The 24,651-nt window shown below is 39.5% G+C and overlaps 1 protein-coding gene across 13 annotated transcripts in view; it reads left to right on the top strand.

Annotated features, from left to right (window-relative positions):
- Window positions 1-24,651, top strand: part of KIF1A (kinesin family member 1A) — a 149,081-nt gene that overhangs the window by 45,906 nt on the left and 78,524 nt on the right. For 9 of the 13 annotated variants that reach the window (XM_075861350.1, XM_075861345.1, XM_075861351.1 and 6 more), the window contains exons 6-15: window positions 1,205-1,383; window positions 10,018-10,129; window positions 14,678-14,755; window positions 15,204-15,269; window positions 16,289-16,306; window positions 18,522-18,597; window positions 19,646-19,724; window positions 20,732-20,874; window positions 22,610-22,809; window positions 24,371-24,450. In XM_075861350.1, the coding sequence (XP_075717465.1) occupies window positions 1,205-1,383; window positions 10,018-10,129; window positions 14,678-14,755; window positions 15,204-15,269; window positions 16,289-16,306; window positions 18,522-18,597; window positions 19,646-19,724; window positions 20,732-20,874; window positions 22,610-22,809; window positions 24,371-24,450 (1,031 nt within the window). The remainder of the gene's footprint in view (window positions 1-1,204; window positions 1,384-10,017; window positions 10,130-14,677; window positions 14,756-15,203; window positions 15,270-16,288; window positions 16,307-18,521; window positions 18,598-19,645; window positions 19,725-20,731; window positions 20,875-22,609; window positions 22,810-24,370; window positions 24,451-24,651) is intronic. The other 4 variants (XM_075861348.1, XM_075861347.1, XM_075861346.1 and 1 more) reach the window with 1 other exon arrangement.

Raw genomic sequence — 24,651 nt, 5'->3', positions numbered from 1 at the left:
GGGTTCACCACAAGGTGCAAACCATTAATCAGCCTCAAAAATCGAAAGGCCAGATTACACTTTGCCAAACAACATGTAAAGAAGCCGCCCAGTTCTGGAACAGCATGAAAGTAAGATCAACCTGTACCAGAATGATGGGAGGAAGAAAGTATGGAGAAGGCTTGGAACGGCTCATGATCCAAAGCACACCACATCCTCTGTAAAACATGGTGGAGGCAGTGTGATGGCATGGGCATGCATGGCTGCCAAAGGCACTGGGTCACTAGTGTTTATTGATGATGTGACTGAAGACAGAAGCAGCCGGATGAATTCTGAAGTGTTCAGGGATAAACTTTCTGCTTAGATTCAACCAGATGCAGCAAGGTTGATTGGGCGTCGCTTCACAGTACAGATGGGCAATGACCCAAAACATACTGCGAAAGCAACCCAGGAGTTATTTAAGGTAAGGAAGTGGAATATTCTGCAATGGCCAAGTCAATCACCAGATCTCAACCTGATCGAGCTGCATTTCACTTACTTAAGACAAAACTTAAGGCAGAAAGACCCACAAACAAGCAACAACTGAAGACAGCTGCAGTAAAGGCCGGGCAAAGCATCACAAAGGAGGAAACCCAGCGTTTGGTGATGTTCATGGGTTCCAGAGTTCAGGCAGTCATTGCCTGCAAAGGATTCTCTACAAAGTATTGAAAAAAAGAACATTTTATTTATGGTAATGAAAATTGGCCCAATTATTTTTGAGCCCCTGAAATGAGGAGGCTTTGTAGAAAAATTGTTGCAATTCCTAAACATTTCACAGGATATTTTTGTTCAACCCCTTGAATTAAACCTGAAAGTCTACACTTCAATTGCATCTCAGTTGTTTCATTTCAAATCCAATGTGGTGGCATGCGGAGCCCAAATCATGAAGATTGTGTCACTGTCCAAATAATTCTGGACCTAACTGTAGTTAGATAGATAGGTATGTAGATAGATAGATAAATAGATAGATCGATAGATAGATAGACATACAAGATACATAAAAATTCTGCTTGTATCACCTTATAACATAAAATATTATACTTTTCATACTATTGTACATTGTGGGTATTTTTTTAGGCATCCACCAAAACAATCAGTATTTTACTTTGAATTATTGTTTTGCTTGTGTTCCTTTTTCCCTAATGATTACTTTGTATTTTATTAATCTGATACCACTGCTTCTTAGGTCAGTTACATGGAGATATACTGTGAGCGGGTCCGAGACCTTCTGAATCCAAAGAATAAGGGAAACCTTCGTGTGCGTGAGCACCCACTACTGGGACCTTATGTAGAAGACTTGTCAAAACTGGCTGTTACATCTTACCAAGACATTCAAGATCTAATGGACTCTGGCAACAAAGCCAGGTAAAATACTTATAAAATAATTGAATGGCTAACCCTTTTCTGAAAGATGTGATAGATCACCCATCTTCACTAGGCCCAGAGTCTAGTACCGCTGGGGTACTGAATTTAAATTCCAGGAGTGTAACATCTTCTAGGAGATTCCTCTGGTTTCTTCCCATACTCTACCCACATTTTGGAGTCTGAGATAGAGTGACAGCTGCAGTCCACAAGATTACATACAACACATTGTATTGCTTTGTACTGCAGCTATAGTTCCATAGTTAAAATTAGTTGCATTACAGAAAGTCATCATGCAGGCCAGGCCTCATTCATAAAAGAGAAACATCACAACACAGAGTTCTAAGTAAAGATGCTCCACAATTTTTATCTCATGGGACATACAAGGATTTACTATACCAGATATGTTAGGAGACCGACAGGTCCTCTTTAAATCCAGTAGCTAAGAGGTGACGTCTTCTCTTATTGTAGACTTCTTTTTCTTTGTCTTCTCCATCTGGGCCAGACCGCTATGATCGGCCAGACATCTTTGGCCCCTTGCTTCTCAGCCATCCCCAACCACTATAGCAACATCAATTAATTCAAACCCCACACCAGACCCCTCTATAAAATTACGCTCCTCGCTTCTGGGCTCCTCTTCAGCTCTAGGCACCGCCGCACACCTGATACTAACGCTGGTAGCGTAGGGGACCCACTGCTGCGACTCCTGGAGCTGAAGAAAAGTGTAAAGATAAGTATTATTGTGTTATCTATTGGATAAATCCAATAGATAGCAACCAATTAAAAATATCGGCAAAGCGGTTTGCCCCACCTCCCCCCTTTTATATCGGCCCCGAACTAATGTGCATGGGGGTCTCCTGACACTTCCCCAACGGCTGTGGCTTATTCCCCTGTCCGCAATAAAAAAAAGATGTATGCTAGATCAAGCCAGGCATTGCATGTGTAAACAGCTATTTTAAGTGTATGGCCAGCTTCAGGCTCTAAAATGTAAGACGAAACAATTATGAACCAAGACAACAGATTCTGGTGGTTACTGGGAAACACTACTTCATCCATCACTACCCATATTTATTGCAAAAAGCAATCAAATGTGTTATTAGAAGAATTACAGAACTGAAGAGTCACGGCAATTGTTTTTTATTGCATTCGTTTATTTGTGTAGGAATGCTGCATTAATGGGTCTAAATATGTATCATAGCATCATCATATAAGAAATGTGTGGAATTTACTCCTGTCTGTGCAAGACACACATAAGCAGACTGCAGAGGGCACCTTTGTAAGAGCATCATGTTTCTCCTTGTTTACTAGCAGAACCTTCATAGAGAACAGATCAATACACAAATTATAGAGATTCAGCAGTCTACAGTTCAGGAGGCTGTGCAGCGAGCATGCTTTGCTATTTTTCTGTGCAAAATAACCATATGGATCTGTCCCACTGATAGCTGCGGCACTGGCGGAGACTGAGAGCATTGATGTACATACAGTATATTCACTACTGCAGGCTCTAAGCTTACATATTTCATCCAGGACCATGTTAGCGTCAGTATAAAGGCTGATGGCACGAAAGCTTATCAGTGATAGTAATAGAACATTCTGACTCACACACAGGAGATTAGTCCAATTCAAACACCAAAGTTCTGGATGTGTTTCCAGAACTTCTCAGAAGCCGTACCTTGCTGCACAATAAAATAGTGATTTTGCCACAAAAGAAAAAACTTGATGTTAAATGTCGTTCTTAAAGGGGTTTTCACATCAGAGACATTTATGTATCTATGATAGACATAGCCTTAGTTAGATGCGGGTCCCTCCTCTGGGACCCGCACCTATCTCTAGAACGGGGCCCTCCAAACCCCGTTCTACCGCTCTGTGTTGTGGCTGAAGAGTGTGATTCCCGACCATGAATTACGGAAATACGTAGCACGCTGACTTACGCGGTTTCCGTAAGTCCCATAGAACTGAATGGTTGTCATGGGAACAGCGTAGCTCGTATGCTACGCTGCTTCTGTAACTGGCATTTGCTACTATGGGAGTTACGGAAACAGCGTAGCTGGGCGAGTTACGCTATTTCCATAATTTATGGTCGGGAATCACACTCTTCAGCCACAACATAGAGAAGTAAAACGGAGTTTAGGGGGCCCCGTTCTAGAGATAGGTGCGGGTCCCAGAGGTGGAACCCACATCTAACTGACATTTATGACATATCCTGTGGATATGTCATAAATGTGCTTCATGGGAAAACCCCTTTAAAGAGTTCCTGTTATCTGACATATCTGCACAAATGTTTTTGGACCGAGAGAGAAATCCATGAAAAAATGTAATGCCATTTAAACGTTATGCATATGTTGCCCAGATTAAATCCTCTCTTCCCTGTGTGGTGATAGAGAAGTGTACTGCGTGTACATCTGCACAAAGGCTAAGGCGGATAGACTGCACTATCATCCCCCCACCTCCCTCCCCTCTTCTCTTCTCTGTGTCTACAGTAGCTGCTATCTGATGGCATATGACAAAAAACACACACACATACACTACCGTTCAAAAGTTTAGGGTCAATTAGAAATTTCCTAATTTATGAAAGAAAAGCACAGTTTTTTTCAATGAAGATAACATTAAATTAATCAAAAATACACTCTATACATTGTTAATGTGCTAAATGACTATTCTAGCTGCAAACGTCTGGTTTTTAATGCAATATCTACATAGGTGTATAGAGGCCCATTTCCAGAAACCATCACTCCAGTGTTCTAATGGTACATTGTGTTTGCTAACTGTGTTAGAAGGCTAATGAATGATTAGAAAACACTTGAAAACCCTTGTGCAATTATGTTAGCACCGCTGTAAACAGTTTTGCTGTTTAGAGGAGCTATAAAACTGACCTGCCTTTGAGCTAGTTGAGAATCTGGAGCATTACATTTGTGGGTTCGATTAAACTCTCAAAATGGCTAGAAAAAGAGAGCTTTCATGTGAAACTCGACAGTCTATTCTTGTTCTTAGAAATGAAGGCGATTCCATGCGAGAAATTGCCAAGAAACTGAAGATTTCCTACAACGGTGTGTACTACTCCCTTCAGAGGACAGCACAAACAGGCTCTAACCAGAGTAGAAAGAGAAGTGGGAGGCCCCGCTGCACAACTGAGCAACAAGACAAGTACATTAGAGTCTCTAGTTTGAGAAATAGACGCCTCACAGGTCCTCAACTGGCAGCTTCATTAAATAGTACCCGCAAAACGCCAGTGTCAATGTCTACAGTGAAGAGGCGACTCCGAGATGCTGGCCTTCAGGGCAGAGTGGCAAAGAAAAAGCCATATCTGAGACTGGCTAATAAAAGGAAAAGATTAATATGGGCAAAAGCACACAAACATTGGACAGAGGAAGTTAGGAAAAAAGTGTTATGGACAGACGAATCGAAGTTTGAGGTGTTTGGATCACACAGAAGAACATTTGATTGACGCAGAACAACTGAAAAGATGCTGGAAGAGTGACTGCCGCCATCTGTCAAGCATGGTGGAGGTAATGTGATGGTCTGGGGCTGGTTTGGTGCTGGCAAAGTGGGAGATTTGTACAAGGTAAAAGGGATTTTGAATAAGGAAGGCTATCACTCCATTTTGCAACGCCATGCCATACCCTGTGGACAGCGCTTGATTGGAGCCAATTTCATCTTACAACAGGACAATGACCCAAAGCACACCTCCAAATTATGCAAGAACTATTTAGGGAAGAAGCAGGCTGCTGGTATTCTATGTGTAATGGAGTGGCCAGCGCAGTCACCAGATCTCAACCCCATAGAGCTGTTGTGGGAGCAGCTTGACCGTATGGTACGCAAGAAGTGCCCATCAAGCCAATCCAACTTGTGGGAGGGCCTTCTGGAAGCATAGGGTGAAATTACTCCCGATTACCTCAGCAAATTAACAGCTAGAATGCCAAAGGTCTGCAATGCTGTAATTGCTGCAAATGGAGCATTCTTTGACGAAAGCAAAGTTTGAAGGAGAAAATTATTATTTCAAATAAAAATTATTATTTCTAACCTTGTCAATGTCTCGACTTTATCTTCTAGTCATTTTGCAACTCATTTGATAAATATAAGTGTGAGTTTTCATGGAAAACACAAAAGTGTCTGGGTGACCCCAAACTTTTGAACGGTAGTGTATATATCTATATCTATATATGTATATATATATATATATATATATATATATATATATATATATATATATATATACACATTTAAATCAAAGAGGACATTAACAGAAATGTTTCTTTAAACTTTTCTATAAAAACAACAATGGAGTACAATAATGTAGAATAATGTAATCTAAAAAGAGCCTTCAACGCCCACAAATATATACATTAATGAGGAATATCCTCTTGTCCCATGCTAATAAAAGAAATGGCATGGTTAGAAACGGATTAATATAGATTAAAGTGTATCATGTGCTATATGCCAATGACAGGCACCACAATTATTACTCTATATGCTGTGTCATACCTCCCAAGTGTCCCCCTTCTGGAGGACGTTTTCTATTTTTGTCTCTCTATCCCTCTTTGCCCCTTAAATGTCCATCTTTTTGCTCTTAGAAATAGATTTCCATTAAAGGCCGTGTTCACATGTAGCATAATACTGCAGATTTTCCGCAACCGATTTTGTTGTGGAAAATCTGCAGCATAATATAGTAGCAGCAAAGTGGATGAGATTTGAATAAATCTCATCCACACGCTGCATAAGTGATAAGCGGAAAAACCGCTCAGATATTGACCTGCAGTGCATTTCTTTAATCCGCAGCCTGTCAATTGTATTTGCGTAATCGCTGCTTCTTTGTTGCAGGTTTTCCCCATTAAATATAATGGGGAGTTAAAACACGCAACAAATAGCAGATGTTGCGATTATTGCAGCAGAAAGGCTGCGATTCCACCCCAAATATTGCATATGGGAAAAAAGGATCTTATACTTACCCAGAACTCTGTGCTTCTTCGTCCAGGCTGGCCTCCTGGGATGACATGTCATCCCATGTGATCGCTGCAGCCAATCACAGGCTGCAGTGGTCACATGGGATGAAGCATCATCCCAGGAGGCCGGGCTGCAGGACAGCAGAGGGACGCGTGGATATGGATATGGGTAAGTATGACTTTTCTTTCCTTGCAGTTTTCCACAACGGACATTCTGGACGAAAAAAACGTCACCACAATTTGGTGCGGATTTTCGGCCGGAATTCCTTGTGGGCAGCATATCCGGCCTGTGTGAACTTACCCCATTTCTACAGAAACTGTCTGGTTCCTAACTATATATTAGATTTCAACTTGTAAAAATTTTTTTGTGCAACTTGGATCTTAAAAATTTGTTTATATGGTTGTATATATATATATATATATATATATATATATACAGTGAAGGAAATAAGTATTTGATCCCTTGCTGATTTTGTAAGTTTGCCCACTGTCAAAGACATGAACAATCTAGAATTTTTTGGCTAGGTTAATTTTACCAGTGAGAGATAGATTATATTAAAAAAAAAAAACTGAAAATCACATTGTCAAAATTATATATATTTATTTGCAATTTGCACAGAGAAATAAGTATTTGATCCCTTTGGCAAACAAGACTTAATACTTGGTGGCAAAACCCTTGTTGGCAAGCACAGCAGTCAGACGTTTTTTGTAGTTGATGATGATGTTTGCACACATGTTAGATGGAATTTTGGCCCACTCCTCTTTGCAGATCATCTGTAAATCATTAAGATTTCGAGGCTATCGCTTGGCAACTCGGATCTTCAGCTCCCTCCATAAGTTTTCGATGGGATTAAGGTCTGGAGACTGGCTAGGCCACTCCATGACCTTAATGTGCTTCTTTTTGAGCCACTCCTTTGTTGCCTTGGCTGTATGTTTCGGGTCATTGTCGTGCTGGAAGACCCAGCCACGAGCCATTTTTAATGTCCTGGTGGAGGGAAGGAGGTTGTCACTCAGGATTTGACAGTACATGGCTCCATCAATTCTCCCATTGATGCGGTAAAGTAGTCCTGTGCCCTTAGCAGAGAAACACCCCCAAAACATAATGTTTCCACCTCCATGCTTGACAGTGAGGACGGTGTTCTTTGGGTCATAGGCAGCATTTCTCTTCCTCCAAACACGGCGAGTTGAGTTAATGCCAAAGAGCTCAATTTTAGTCTCATCTGACCACAGCACCTTCTCCCAATCACTCTCAGAATCATCCAGATGTTCATTTGCAAACTTCAGACGGGCCTGTACATGTGCCTTCTTGAGCAGGGGGACCTTGCGGGCACTGCAGTATTTTAATCCATTACGGCGTAATGTGTTACCAATGGTTTTCTTGGTGACTGTGGTCCCAGCTGCCTTGAGATCATTAACAAGTTCCCCCCGTGTAGTTTTCGGCTGAGCTCTCACCTTCTTCAGGATCAAGGATACCCCACGAGGTGAGATTTTGCATGGAGCCCCAGATCGATGTCGATTGACAGTCATTTTGTGTCTTCCATTTTCTTACTATTGCACCAACAGTTGTCTCCTTCTCACCCAGCGTCTTACTTATGGTTTTGTAGCCCATTCCAGCCTTGTGCAGGTCTATGATCTTGTCCCTGACATCCTTAGAAAGCTATTTGGTCTTGCCCATGTTGTAGAGGTTAGAGTCAGACTGATTAATTGAGTCTGTGGACAGGAGTCTTTTATACAGGTGACCATTTAAGACAGCTGTCTTTAATGCAGGCACCAAGTTGATTTGGAGCGTGTAACTGGTCTGGAGGAGGCTGAACTCTTAATGGTTGGTAGGGGATCAAATACTTATTTCTCTGTGCGCAATGCAAATAAATATATATAATTTTGACTATGTGATTTTCAGGTTTTTTTTTAATATAATCTATCTCTCACTGGTAAAATTAACCTAGCCTAAAAATTCTAGACTGTTCATGTCTTTGACAGTGGGCAAACTTACAAAATCAGCAAGGGATCAAATACTTATTTCCTTCACTGTATATACACTACCGGTCAAAAGTTTGGGGTCACCCAGACAATTTTGTGTTTTCCATGAAAACTCACACTTATATTTATCAAATGAGTTGCAAAATGACTAGAAAATATAGTCAAGACATTGACAAGGTTAGAAATAATGATTTTTATTTGAAATAATTTTCTTAATTTGGCTTGATGGGCACTTCTTGCGTACCATACGGTCAAGCTGCTCCCACAACAGCTCTATGGGGTTGAGATCTGGTGACTGCGCTGGCCACTCCATTACAGATAGAATACCAGCTGCCTGCTTCTTCCCTTAATAGTTCTTGCATAATTTGGAGGTGTGCTTTGGGTCATTGTCCTGTTGTAGGATGAAATTGGCTCCAATCAAGCGCTGTCCACAGGGTATGGCATGGCGTTGCAAAATGGAGTGATAGCCTTCCTTATTCAAAATCCCTTTTACCTTGTACAAATCTCCCACTTTACCAGCACCAAACCAACCCCAGACCATCACATTACCTCCACCATGCTTGACAGATGGCGTCAGTCACTCTTCCAGCATCTTTTCAGTTGTTCTGCGTCTCACAAATGTTCTTCTGTGTGATCCAAACACCTCAAACTTCGATTCGTCTGTCCATAACACTTTTTTCCAATCTTTCTCTGTCCAATGTCTGTGTGCTTTTGCCCATATTAATCTTTTCCTTTTATTAGCCAGTCTCAGATATGGCTTTTTCTTTGCCACTCTGCCCTGAAGGCCAGCATCTCGGAGTCGCCTCTTCACTGTAGACGTTGACACTGGCGTTTTGCGGGTACTATTTAATAAAGCTGCCAGTTGAGGACCTGTGAGGCATCTATTTCTCAAACTAGAGACTCTAATGTACTTGTCTTGTTGCTCAGTTGTACAGCGGTGCCTCCCACTTCTCTTTCTACTCTGGTTAGAGCCTGTGTGTGCTGTCCTCTGAAGGGAGTGGTACACACCGTTGTAGGAAATCTTCAGTTTCTTGGCAATTTCTCGCATGGAATAGCCTTCATTTCTAAGAACAAGAATAGACTGTCGAGTTTCACATGAAAGCTCTCTTTTTCTAGCCATTTTGAGAGTTTAATTGAACCCACAAATGTAATGCTCCAGATTCTCAACTAGCTCAAAGGAAGGTCAGTTTTATAGCTCCTCTAAACAGCAAAACAGTTTACAGCGGTGCTAACATAATTGCACAAGGGTTTTCAAGTATTTTCTAATCATCCATTAGCCTTCTAACACAGTTAGCAAACACAATGTACCATTAGAACACTGGAGTGATGGTTGCTGGAAATGGGCCTCTATACACCTATGTAGATATTGCATTAAAAACCAGACGTTTGCAGCTAGAATAGTCATTTACCACATTAACAATGTATAGAGTGTATTTCTGATTAATTTAATGTTATCTTCATTGAAAAAAACTGTGCTTTTCTTTAAAAAATAAGTAAATTTCTAAGTGACTCTAAACTTTTGAACGGTAGTGTATATATATATATATATATATATATATATATATATAGATGATTTTTGCGCTAATATTCAAACTGACAACTATTAAAGTGTATGGATATGCATGGTAAATAATCACACAATGAAACCTATGTGACCCTCTTTGACTGTCCAAAAAGTTAGGCGGAATGGCTGTAATGTTTGTTTGTGTCTTCACAGAACTGTTGCTGCCACTAACATGAATGAGACAAGCAGTCGCTCCCATGCTGTGTTCAACATAATCTTCACCCAACGTAAAAATGATGCTGATGCCCAGACCAGCACAGAAAAGGTAAGAAGGGTCAAGAGACATAACATGCAAAAACAGAGAACCACGTCAGAGCCAAATATGTTGCGTGATATTTGTGTGTATCTTTTGGTCAGAAGATAGGACTGATTTGGTCGGGAAAGTGTTTGTGATCACTGTCTAATGTAAAATTATTTCCTCTACTTCGACCATCCATCTTTAAGTTCCATATGGTAAACCCACCCTGGAGCAATAGCCTCTAATATTAAATTGCAATGCTCTCAACCCTCCTGCACTTTTTCCACATTGCATAAATATGTTATAAAATGACAAGACTAATATGTCTGATATAAATCACTACAAGATAAATGGCATTGATTATTGTTACCAGAGTTGTATACCTTACCCCATCTTCTGCTATAAAAAAATAAATACACAAAACACATTCTAAAATTCTCTATCATCAAAGGCTGCTATAATATATTATAATAAGCAAAAATACATTTTGGATTTGACACTCATAGGATAACACTTCTTATTGCTGATCCTTTTGACAACAACCAGTTTCGACCATGAATCATTTGTGATGAGCCTGAGCCAGACACCCAGAAAAAGAAGAGACTTTTTTAAAGCGGATATTTGTATTATAAATTCAGGTCTGCAATATGTTTCTGTGCCAAATGGCACAAAAATGATGCAGAACTTTATTTAATCTCAAACCATAAGGAATGCCTTAGCCTCATATGTATAAATCCACTGTATTCAGGAGGAGAGTGCTGTTCCCACCTTTTTCCAGTCCTGTGATAGACACCTCTTATTTAGCTTAGTTATCAGAATAAGATTCCCTCACACTTCTTCTCTTCATGTCAGTCATACACGGATACTGGCTGGTGACCGGTTCATGCAGCTTTATGTGTACCAGCCCATGTGTATATAATAAATAAATAAATTGCTTGACCATTGTACAGAACAAAGACTGTAAGGGTATGTTCACACGGCAGCGTCCGTTACGGCTGAATTTATGGTGCTGTTTTCTCGTAATTTCAGCCGTAATGGCATGTGCAGGCGTCTTTCGCTGCGTCCATTACGGACGTAATTGGAGCTGTTTTTCTATGGAGTCAATGGAAAACAGCTCCATTTACGTCTGAAGAAGTGACAGGCACTTCTTTGACGCGGGCGTCTTTTTTACGCCTTTTGACAGCGGCGCGTAAAAAAAATGACCGTCGGCACAGAACATCGTAAGACCCATTCAAATGAATGGGCGGATGTTTACCGACGCTATTGAGCTACATTTTCGGACGTAATTCGGGGCTAAAACGCTCCAATTACGTCCGTAAATAGTGTGTGTGAACCCAGCCTTACACTTTGTGTCTCCCTTATTTCCTCATATCCTGTGGATATGTCATAAATGTCCATCATGGGAAAACCCCTTTAACAAGCACTTTTTTACATTTTGTAAAAATTTCCTTATTTCCTCATAGATTGTAATCTCCTGTGCAGGGTCCTGACTCCTCTTGCTTAAATTGTAAATTAGTTTTGTCAATATGTAATGTCTGATATTGTCTGTACATGTTTATGCTTATAGAAAATGTTTTAGCGCTCCTCTAAGCCGCTGGTTGGCTTCTATAGCCGGGACGTGCAGCCAATAATTTACAGGTAGTGCAAATAAAGACAAATGACACACAAAGCCAGAACACGTAAGAAGACAAAGCGCATAACAAGAGATTTCACTGTTTTGATTAGCTCCCAGTATTCAATAGTAAAAATAAAACATAAAAATAAAAAATATAATGCAAGCAGAATCATTTTTGACAACCATTATTTTTGACAACCCAGTCGAGCTGCTGAGTGTTATATAATCAATCAGATTAATGTCCCGGATTCATCATGTCATTTTGTGTTCTCGACTTTGGGTGGTCGTGGTTGTGGACGTGGGCCATGTAAACGAGCGCCGATCAACGAGAAATCGTTAATCGGCGCTCATTTGCTCCTTTCATAAGGAGCTAGTATGGAGAGCAGCGATCGTTATTCCGATTGCTCGTCCCCATATATCTATCATATCGGCAGCACATCTCTATGTTTACACAGGGAGATGTGCTGCCGACAACGATAATATTTTGGCCATTTAAAACTATACAATCAGCAGGGGAATGAGCGTTTGTTCGTTCATCAGCTGATCGTTGCCTTGTTTGCACAGGGCATTTTTTGGGAACGAGCATTCTGCGAACGCTCATTTGCCCGATAAGTGGCCAGTGTAAAAGGGTCCTTACTCTTGTTTTTATAGTATATCTACGTGGCCTGTCTGACCTCTTCATCTCTGCACTCACTCTTCATTCTCTGTCCATATACAGTAGTTATTATCTGTATACATTAATATGTCAAGCCCCCAACCTGTCACACAACTACACATCTACTATGATAGCTGGGGACAGTAACACATCTTTGTGCTCCATTATTGTGTGTTGGCATCAATATGTTAGTGTAGTTACATTATCTCTATGACTTTTTGCATATTTTAAATGACTTTAATTGATGTTTTGACTGTTGAATGTGAAGAAGTGAAAAGTGTGCTCCAGGGAATACAGTGCTTCCTCCAATATAGCATTGGTAACGTAGACTTGTAAATAACAATTACCCTTTTTTATATCCACCAATATATTTAACAGACTGTTGTCTTGGTAACTTGTTCCCAAATGTTATATCCATAATGATAAAAATTTACATAATGTATTATAGTTAGTTTTACTAACAATGTAATTTTTGCCTCCATTTCATTTATTTCAGTAGGCCGCCATGGCTTCTGAAACCCTTGCCCTAAATGTTATTACAAACACTGCAGCAGGGTATGAATGAGCATCCATTTATTAAATGGCCATGCCGAGTCCTCCACAACTCCATCATAGCAACTCTCTACTATGGCTGACAGACAGGGTCATGAGTGGGGAAACCCCTCTATGACATCCCAATAGGTGTCACGGACACTGGGTTTGTGGACCCACTAGGCCGCTCCGCCGTAGCGGGGAGGCAGCTGACCAGGTCTCAGTCTATGTGAAAGTAAGATAGCAGACAGTAATGCTTAGGTACCTGAAATAGTCCGGACGGTGACTGTGGCTTCAGCACGGATGGAGGCAGGTGCGTAAAGTGGCGCCAGACGTAGCGGGCAGTATCCGATGAGGAGATAGCACTTGAACGTGGCAGATGGCACTTGACGTGGCAGATGGCACTTGGCGTGGCAGATGACACTTGACGTGGCAGATGGCACTTGACGTGGCAGATGGCACTTGAACACGGGTAGGCACAGGAACAATGCGGAATACAGGAACGGTAACAGGGCACGGGTAACAGCAGGAACGGGAGACACTAAGGGACCATTTGCGAGACAGACAGGGAAAGACTAACAACTCTCAGGCAAGGATCAGAAGGGCTGGGGCATTCTTATAGGGCAGGGAATCACGTGGGTTAATGATCATTGTTTTCATGTGCGCGCGCTGGCCCTATAAGAGCGGGCGCGAGCGTGCGCGCGCACCCTACGGGACCCGGCCGGACGGAGCGGAAGTGAGCGCTGGCATCTCCTAGGAGGGAGACAGAGGCCAGCGCTCACAGATCCATGGCTGCGGGCGTCGGGAGGTGAGTGAACCCGACGGCCCGCGGCCATGGGCGCTACAATAGGGAATATGAACAGGGGATATTTCCTTGAGAAAAACCCTTTAAATACACCTACCCTCCTGCTCTTATCTTAATATCTTTGTCTTGGTGTTCACATTTTAGTCTACATTCACACGAGTGTGACAGATTTCCGCACGTAAAAAACGTGCGTAAATCTAGTCGTGTGTGTGTGTTGCGCTATGCATCGATGTGCTTTGCGAATGGCATGTGTTTTTCACAGACTTGTAAGCCCTTCAATGTAACTGATACGTGAAACGCGGACGGCACACAGATGTGCGTCCGTGTGCTGTCCGTGATTTTCACGCACCCATTGACTTCAACGGACACTCGCTGCATGAAAACTTGCGCATGTGTGAATAGCCCCATTCAAATCAATGGGGCCGTGTGATGTGCGTTGTTTCAACGCACTGCACACGGACAAGAATCACGCCCATCTGAATGAGCCCCTACTAGTCTTGTCTCATTCAGTCTTCATCTCTCGCCTGCTCCTATCTAGATCAGTTTCCATCTTTCCATACTATTACCTTCATCATCCTCCTCTCCATGCTCCTGTCAACAGTATTTGCCTCTGTACACCGATTACCTCTCCTTTTGCATGCCTCTTGGTGGCTCCTGTTTTTTCATTCATAGTCTTGTCTCCTTGTTCTTTCCCTCTAAATCTGTTCTCCATCCTGTTCTTCTTTTACATCTGCCTTTTTATATCTTCTTTCTGTAATTTTCTGAACTAAATGACATTATTAAATGACATTATTATGCTGAACACTTTTGGGTGAGTAGTTTCATCTATTTCACAAAAGTGCTGAAGTCTACTGAAGATTTTTCTTCTGCTCCCTAATATATAAAGGCGGTAGCAATTGGTTTGTTCGGTGTTATAAGATGCTACTTGTATTATAGAAGTATTACCGGAGAAATTCTTCTTCCCCGTAGGTTAGTAAAATTAGCCTGGTGGACCTCGCAGGAAGTGAAAGAGCAGATTCCACCGGAGCCAAAGGGACAAGATTAAAGGTGAGACTCTTCAAAATGCTTCATGTTGTGTGAAAAATATTTTGGCATAAATTAGAAAATAGATGGTTTCATGTTCAATGGATAGAGAAAACATTGAAAAAAAAAACCGAAAGCATATAAGATCCTTTGTAAAATGAAGACTACTATATAGGAAAAATTATAATTTTATTCATTTGTGGATAAGGGAAATTAAAATCCTTTACTGAAATGTGGTCTTCTCTAAGAGGTGGTCTTTTGGAGAGGTTTTACTGAACTCACAATATTCTAGAATCTTGTGTCTTATATGCTTTTAACTAGTGCCATAAAAAGATGTTGTATGACAATCATAAGTAAACACAACACAAGGTTGCCTTACTTTTTGGTCAGGAGACAAGATTCCTTCTCCAAATTTGTGGTAATTACCGCACAAAACATTTTTTTCTACATGGTTCTTTTTTCTCTCCTCCAGGAAGGAGCAAACATCAATAAGTCTCTAACTACACTGGGTAAAGTGATTTCTGCTCTAGCTGAAATGGTAAGTTTATCCTCATAATAAGCCACAGAATTCCATATATCACTATAAAAAGTGCTCTGTTCATCTGAACTTTCTGTATCGTGTTAGATGCAAAAACATGAGGGGGTCATGCATTAATAGTGCCATTTGTGTGACCCTTTTATTTCAATTATATACTGTAATATAGTTAGTGGGTTGACAAAAGGTCCATCACTTTCACCCTTTTATAGTTACGAACCCCCTGCAAAAAGAATAAGTCAGTCATCACTTTAGTCTTGCTAGAGCAACTATATATATATATATATATATATATATATATAAAAAATATATAAATATAACATGCCAACCTTTCTTCATAACTGAGATCTACCGTACCAAAATTGGTTGCCATTTTTTTTTTACTTTCACCAACTCTTTGATACTTCTTTTATGAACTAATGCCCAAAGCTGAACTTCTTATTCAGGATGTTCAGTGCTTTATAAAGGCGTAAAATAAGACTTTGTTTTCTAAAAACTATGCCTCTTTAGCTTTTGATACAGCAGACTGGCATTGAGTGCTATAATTTAGTTTAATTACACTTAAATCCTCTCCATTGTAGATTCAAATAATAGTGATCCATTCAGGTTATAAATACCATAAATATTTCTTGCTCCAAAATGTATAACCTTACACTTGTCAACATTGAAACTCATAAGCCATTTTGCTGTCCACATTTAGCCAGATTGTCCAGGTTCTCCTGTAGGGTTAAGGGTCCCGTGCAGTATCTACAACACTACAGAGCTATTTGTCATCTGCAATTGTGATGACCATGAATCGTCAAATATTTATGAACATGTCATGTAACGTTCATACATTTATTGCAACCAGAACTAGAGGAAAGTCTGTATGAAAACTTCAGGCTGTTGTACATAAAAATACCATATACAAGTTTATAGATAACCCCATTGTTACATGCCCTATGTGTCCTATCATTCAATACCAATAGCTGCACAAGTAACTGATGCTTTTATCTAATGTATTTTCTCGCTGTTTTCCACAGGACTCTGGAACCAATAAGGTGGGATATTTATTATTTAATATTGAGACATAAATCATATTTTGCGCCAAAATGTGGCACATTTTTAGAGAACATTGACGCATTTTGTTCGAAACATAGTTATGTTCAGAATGTGCAAAAAAGAACAGTTGTTAGTGCCTCACTAGACACTTTTGAAAAGTGTCTTGAAAAGGGGGCGAGGCTTAATACAGCCATGATGAGCGCGGCAATGGCTTTAATACACAGCCGCAGCCCCGCTCTAACAGCAGAGAGAAGAAAAACCTCTTCTCTCCACCGTTAACCCCTTGAATGCCGCGATCAAAGCTGGTCGCGGCATTCAAAGCAATAGTGAGATGGTGGTCTCCCCCTTTGATCGCGTCACAGGAAATCCGTGTGACGCGATCGATGCCCATACCTGGTAGACCTCAGGGCTGTCTGACCATGTTGTTCGGGTATACTGAGGTATGCCCTAACAACTGCCTGCGTACAATCAGTACACATGATAATGTACTGGAATATAGATATATGCCAGTACATTAAAGTTAAAAAATCCAAATGAAAATCCCTCTATGGGATTAAAAAAAAAGTAAAGTTAATAAAAAAAAAAAAAAGAGGGAATGTTAAATAAAAAAAAATGGTAAGAAAACCAAACAGAAATAAAATTTTCTACAATAATAAACTTTTCAAATTATAAGCCCCAAAACATGAAATAATATATACGCATATTTGGTATCGCCACGTCCGTAACAACCAATAAAATAAATCTATAACATTATTTATGATGATCGGTGTATGGTGTAAAAATAAAACTACAGAGGAATTGCTTTTTTTTCTACATTTTTGCCAAAATAAAAATTTATATTAATTAAACAATAATGTAAATGTACCAAAAAAAATGGTGCCTACATAAATTACAACTCGTGTCGCAAAAAACAAAGTCTCATACAGCTAAATCGGACAAAAAATGAAAACTTTATGAGCGCCGGGATGCGAAGAGGGACATATAAAAAAAATTGTTCTGTCCTCAAGACCAAAATTGGCCGTGTCCTTAAAGGGAATGTGTTGCCAGCAAAACCATTTTTCTTTTTTTTTAGTTAAACAATTAGTGTGTAGGTGATTAAACATTGTTCTAATTTTTTTTTTTTTTTTTCACGAGTCAGGAAATATTATAAATTGGATTCAATTTATAATATTTCCCAGCACTGGTCACTAGATGGAGCCATTCCCAAAATTGCAGCATTGCATGTGGTAAAGCAACCACATTGCTTTATGCTGCAAAATTGGGTAAAAATCCCTAGCTCTAGTGAGCTCTGAGAATCCCCCCCTCCTTTATCCTGGCTAGTGCCGGGAGAAAAAGGGGTTTGAACGGTCTAACCTCCTACACTGTGTGTCGCCATTTTTTGAGCTAACACACAGTGTAGAAGGTTTACATACACTAGTAAACACACACTGAAACACGAACATACATAGAAATCACTTACCTGCTCCAGTCGCCGCCGCTCCCGGCGCGCATTTCAAATTGAACTGTGTGGGAGCGGCGCATGCGCCGTTCCCACACAGCGGCATACACGATAGTGTATGGAACGGGCCCCGTTCGCAGTCCCTATGGGACTGGAGCTGCCGTATTCCATGTCTGTATGTGTCGTTAATCGACACATACAGAAATGGAAAAAAAAATGGCAGCCCCCATAGGGAAGAAAAAGTGTAAAAATAAAAAAAAGTAACACACAAACACACAAATTAATCCAAACGTTTTTAATAAAGCACTAACATCTTTAACATGTTAAAAAAAAAATTGGGGTGACACTGTTCCTTTAAGGGACTAAAGTAATAAAAAAATATTTGATCAATCAGGATTTTTATTTTTATGATTGATCATTTTGCAAGAGTTAGGCCAAAAAAAACCTTAAAATATACTGTCATTATTTTACTTTATTAATTGCCGAGCTGTACGATCCTAAATAGTAAAAATAATGAGGCAAATAAAGGATGTATTATAGTGGGTGTTTCTCAGATCACTCACTGTATGTAGAACCTTGTTTACACATTATAAAAACAATTCAGTTAGTAATAATGGTACAATACCATTTTTAAAGGTTTTTTTTTTACCCCTTAATTTCTAATCGGTTTACACTTCTAATATTCTTATATATTAGGTCATCATAATGACATAGGAGTGTTGCGGCAGGGGAAATATTATAGTACTGTCATCTTATACGTCATTTTTATTCCACAGAACAAGAAAAAGAAGAAAAATGATTTTGTTCCATATCGAGATTCTGTACTCACATGGCTTCTAAGAGAGAATTTAGGTAATACATTTATTTATGCCACCAAAATATTCTACTTTTATACCATATATGCATTTTCTTTTCAATAGTCGACATATACACATACCCTTTGTCATCGCTATGATGTCAAAATATGAGCCGTTAGAGGACTAATGTGTACTCTTGAGGTTTTAATGGTCTCTATATCTAAGCCACAATTGTCTGAAATAAAAATGGAACACTCCAAGAAATTTAGATTCATCAAAACTGTCTAACAGAAAATATGTCCGATAGCAACCAATCAAAGCTCAGCTTACATTTCTCAAACTTTTCTGAAAAAAATCAAAGCTCTATTGTAATTGGCTGTGGGCAACAAGTTGTGTGAAATATACAAATTTTTACATACCGTAAGTATTAGAATTGGGCTTTGCATATGACGTACTGTATATAAATGTGTATTTATACATACACTGTACATTTGTGCCTTATTAGTTAGTACTGCTGATTTTCAGCATTAAATATATGGATTTAACCGTTTCAGCGTACAAAGGCTTCATCTATTTGAAGTTTGTATGATTTCCCCATGTTTATGTATGTTTCTTGTGTGTAAGGCGCTGTTCACACTAGTGTCATTGCTTCCGTTATATAAATGAAAGCCATGATACTGTGATGGATACGTCATAAAACCCAAACAGTGACTGGTCAATATCCGATTGACCTATAATGGGGTCTGTCTGGGTTTCTGCTACTTTGATGGCTCTCAACAGTATTATGAAGGATCCTCATCTTGTTATACCCACACAGATAAACCATAACAGTATCATAATAATCTTCCCATATAAGTAAGCCCAAAATAGGAAAGTTAGATTAAAAATGTCTCTGAACTGATGTGAATGAATATATTTTGTCTATAGTGCAGTGGAATGTGTTACTAAATATGATTATACCATTTCTGTTTGTAGCTTTCTCCCATTGATTGATATCCTGATGTGCACCAAAAGATTCTCACACAAAGATTAATAATATTTTTGTAAAATATTGTGTTTTGAGATTATTTTGTAATGACCAATTTTTGGATTGTGTGCTTCAGGTGGAAACTCTCGCACTGCTATGGTTGCTGCTCTGAGTCCTGCAGATATCAACTATGATGAGACCCTTAGTACCCTGCGGTGAGATGTTTTGTCTTTTGCTCACTTCTGAAGCAGATGCGGGAAAACTGAACCCAACAAAGAGTGCAACTACCCAACTAATGTTTAAAGGGGTTATGTCGGGACCAAAAAGTATTAGCAGTGTACTCACTACAGTATGTGAGTACACTTACTAATATGCATTTCAATCCCCTGTCGCACTGATTATGAGATTTTCATAGATTTTTATAGCGCTGGCCGGGGACCGGAAGTCTAGTTGAACAGTCTTCCTTGATAACGACACGACTCTTCGTTATGTGACCGGCCCCGCTGTAACCGATGTAGCAGCAGTAGTAGATGAATTACATAGAGTACAACAGGGCCGGTCACATGACGAAGAGTTGTGTTGTAATGAAGGAAGACTGCGCAACTAGACTTCCGGTCCCCCGCCAGCGCTATTAAAATCTCAGAATCAGCGCGACATGGGTTTGGAATGTATATTAGCGAGTGTACTCACATACTGTAGTGAGTACACCGCTAATGATTTTCTTTAATAAGATGGTGTGCAGACCAAATATTCTAAGCAAAAATGTATTTAAAGTCACAGGAGAACAACTTCCCTTTATATAGGAGGTCTTAGTATTTTGGCGTATTGAATAGGTGGGAAGTCATTGTAGACAAAAAGGTTAATACTTTACACGAGCAGGATAAGAGTTGGTCATTTGCATATCAAGCACCAAAATATCTGTAGATTTTACCAAAACCAAAAATACGATCCCCTGCTATAGTAAATGGTAAGAAGAACACAAATTGCAGGATTCATTTAACAAGGGACCTTGTAGAAGAAGTCTGCTTTTAAGGGCATTCTCTATTAAATGGACTTAAGCACAAGGGAAATCAGAAATTATTATATTATAAAGCATTTTATGTCCTTCAACCTAAGGTGAGTAATTAGTGAAATTTTACTGTTTCTGTTTCCCTTTTTTTATTCATTTTGGATTACTGTTTATAGCCAATGCATCAAGCAATAGATGTTGTGTCTTCCGCAGATATGCTGACCGTGCCAAACAGATCCGATGCAATGCTGTTATCAATGAAGATCCAAACAATCGTCTGATACGTGAACTTAAGGACGAGGTGGCACGTCTAAGAGAGCTGCTCGGAGCCCAGGGCCTGTCTGATATTATTGATAGTGAGTGTTCTATCATCAACTACATCATATACTCCTATGTGCTCTCATTGTGTGTTTTTCATTTTAAATTTTTACAAGTAATTGAATTCCACATACAAAAATATATATATAAAAAAAAAAAGTTTAAAAGCCTTAAACTTTTAAGCCTTACTACTCAAAACGTGATAAACTCAGGTGTGATAGAACCCCATTATTCCACTTTTAACTAACTCATACTTACAAAGTCCAGGATCCTGAAATCTACACACTAGCAGAGGGAACAAGGTGGCCATATGGTATTTCCCTGATTTACAATTCCAGATTTGACTCTCTAATCCTGTAGAGCTGCTGTCATGTAAAGTAAATCACTGAGGACCACTTTTTCCCCTCCATATCACAGGCATCGACAGATAAAAAAGCTTCTTTGTGTAAGAACCCAAAAAGTATATACAACTCCTCGTATTTTAACTTCCAGTGCTTGTGTAAGAGAGACATTGGGGAAAGGCAACTGATGTTAAAGAGTTTCCTGTCAAAGACATTTTTGGCATATCCCCAGGCCAGGACCCCATAAATTAGGAGAATGAGTGTCCACATACCATGATCTGCCAGGTGAGCCAAACGTGGCTGCCACATCCAGGGCGGAGATTGAATGGAGAGATGACCACGAATGTCCACAGCTCTCTCTATTCAAGTCAATGGGAGTTATAGAAACAGTCAAGCAGGCCTCACCTGGTGAGTGAGGTTTATCCCGTTCTCCCTATAGGTGGAGGAACCAGAAGTGGGACCCCTCAACCCCAAATATCAGACATTTATATTATATCCTGTGGATATGCCTTAAATGTCATTGGTGAGAAAACCCCTTTAACTGCATGCAAACCTAAATGTTCATGTTTTAACTGGGCATAGACTATACTGTGTATAGCCCTTAAAATACACTTTGGCCAAGGCTACACAGTGATGCACAAGGTTCTAACTTGTTTTACTTGGGCTGTGAATAAATGTCCAAATGCTCCCGTTATTTGGTTCTGACTCTCAGATGGCGATGTAGCGTGCTGTGTTGCCATTCAGTATTAGTGGTCGGTCACATGATGTTGTGTCGCAGCCATATAGCTTACATCCACAAGCTGTCACCAAGACATAATCAATCATATATCACTGACCTAATCTACAAGTTTAACATCATTTTGTTCAATTGTACCGTAATTATTTTTTTTTTCAATTGTAAGTTTGAAATGCAAATATAATATGATACATTGTACACACGGGTTAAGACATGTGATGTATCACATGAAACATTATATTTGTGGTTCCTTGTCTCCTCTCATGTGATGTATCTACAACATCCAAACAAAGATTTCTTTTCTCGCTTCCCTGCTTGTCCTGAATCCTTTCTGTCCACTATTACAAACTTTCCTAAACCCTCACTTTTCCTCTACATCCTATTTTTTTGTTTCTATCTGCTCCTGTATCACGTGCTTACTACAATGTACTTTTCTCCCTGGTTTGATTCCTTCGGCACTTTCACTTTTCTCCTTCATACATTATTACTACTTTATTAATATATACCTTTCTCTTTTTTTTTTAACTTTCCTATGTTCTTTTTCCTATCGTTCACTTGTTGATTCATATCAATATGCCTTATCACTTCCACTGTTTTGTACATTACATTGCACCGTTTGTGTCCCTTCTTGTCCGCACCTTCCCTGTGTCCTTCTGGTTCGGTATCCCTCTTCTCTCTGGCTTCTGCTCTTTATAGATGTGTGTCCTGTGGATAACGCCAATGTCCTACACACGCGTCATGCTCCTGACAATCTCTTCACAGCGGTGAATGCCCTAACGGGTATGAGTCCTTCATCCTCTATGTCTGGTTTGTCCAGTCGAGCTGCATCTGTCTGCAGCCTACATGAGCGTCTGGCATTCACACCTGGAAGTGAAGAGGCTATCGAGAGGCTTAAGGTATGCTTTACAAATACAACATGCTATATGTCCTATATGTGTTATCAAGATCTTAAGTCATCTTTATCTCTTCTAAATCATGTAGAACTTTTGTGATATGTAGCTTAAAGTGAATATTTGTACGTCCACTATTCTGTGGTGATTCATTTCATAATATATTTTTTCAGATCTCAAAATCCTCTACATAGGCATAGAGTGCACTCACTACATTTTGACTGCCTCCAGCTGCCACTAATGGGAGCTTATTTTATACTGGGTTTTTTTTATTCATTTTTTAATTCTCTTTTTAATAATTTTTAAAAAAAATTTAACAACCGGTAAGGCATTCAATGCCTAAGTAGAGACTGTTTCCAAATGACAACAAATGTTATCAAGCAAAAGAAACAAAACAGCAGAGAACAGTACCCCTTATACCACAATCATCATTTACTGTTTTATTATTGAGTTAGATGATTTGTGAATAAAAAAAACACTAAAAAAACTGCAAATTTCTGTCACGATAAATGAGAGTAGTAGTGATGGGATAAATGGGAGTAGTAGTCTCCTCTTTGCCGCGGTGGCAGCAAACTGAAAGGGGTTGTCTTAGAATTCTCCCTGTTTATTATGGATTTTTAAAGGGAATGTTTCATCTAGAATTTTTTTGCCTAATTAAAACCAGATATTGAAACAGAATTTTTTTCTAATCTGTTTTTATTTTTTGATTATCATTTTTTTAAATTCTATTTTCTGTACATGATTATGGGGGCGGACATCTTGTATTAGTTGCTTTTAACAGCATTTGGAGATATGCTTTACAGCAGCCACATGGACCATGGGAAACAGTGGTCTGGAGTTAACCCATTGACTTCTATGGGAAAGTGTTTTAGCCTAGGCATGCTCGATGACCTGTGCAGAGGTAGGATAGAAGGCGAGCTGTGACATTCACCTATTGTCAATGGTGGATCCTGTGTTATTTATATATATGTGTTAGGCTTCGTTCACATCTGCGCCAGGATCCCGTTCTGTCGGAGCTTTCCGTCAGAACGGGACCCTGACTGACACAAACGGAAATCAAAGGTTTTGGTTTAGTTTCCGTTTGTGTCAGTCATGGTTCCGTTCCGACGGAAAGTTCTGACAGAACGGGACCCTGGCGCAGATGTGAACGAAGCCTTACCTTTCATTTTAAACCTGCCTGTGATGATAATGATATGAATGCTGAGACGTGATCTCTATGGAACAGGAAGTTTCAGTCTATTGTGAGGCTCAATGGCCAGTGTTACCACTGTTACCTAAAATTCTTAAAAATTATGTTTAACATAAAACCTTGATTTAAACAATTGCCCATTTTCTGATGACACATTCCTTTAAACCTGTTAAGTCTCAATATTTTTATGACCTAAATGAAGAAGTGATCATAATCTTAATGGGTTCTTATAATATCATAAATTTTTATTTTATTATCAGAACAGTAACTATTGGAACCCTTTTATTATTAATCTCAATGCTTTATTTTAATTACTGATTATTGCTGCACGTTTTTAATAGCAATAACCTAAAATTATATTTTACACTCGTGAAACAGGAAACAGAGAAAATTATTGCTGAGCTTAATGAGACGTGGGAGGAGAAGCTCCGGCGCACTGAGGCTATACGTATGGACAGGTAATTTCTTGTATTTAAGTGTACTTGACAATAAAATAATTGCAGTCTTAAAAAAAAAGACTATGAAAAGCACTGACCATGAAGGGACTGGAGATAATAATCACATATTTATGCATAGAAATGTGCAAAAATATTACCTAATTAGGTTATAATTGTTCTGAACAGGAGAGGCATCAATAGAAAGCGGGTCTTTGCCTATTG

Source organism: Rhinoderma darwinii, chromosome 4 (genome assembly GCF_050947455.1).
Source record: "Rhinoderma darwinii isolate aRhiDar2 chromosome 4, aRhiDar2.hap1, whole genome shotgun sequence".
NCBI lineage: Eukaryota > Metazoa > Chordata > Amphibia > Anura > Rhinodermatidae > Rhinoderma > Rhinoderma darwinii.
This window is presented reverse-complemented; position numbering and strand designations above follow the sequence as displayed.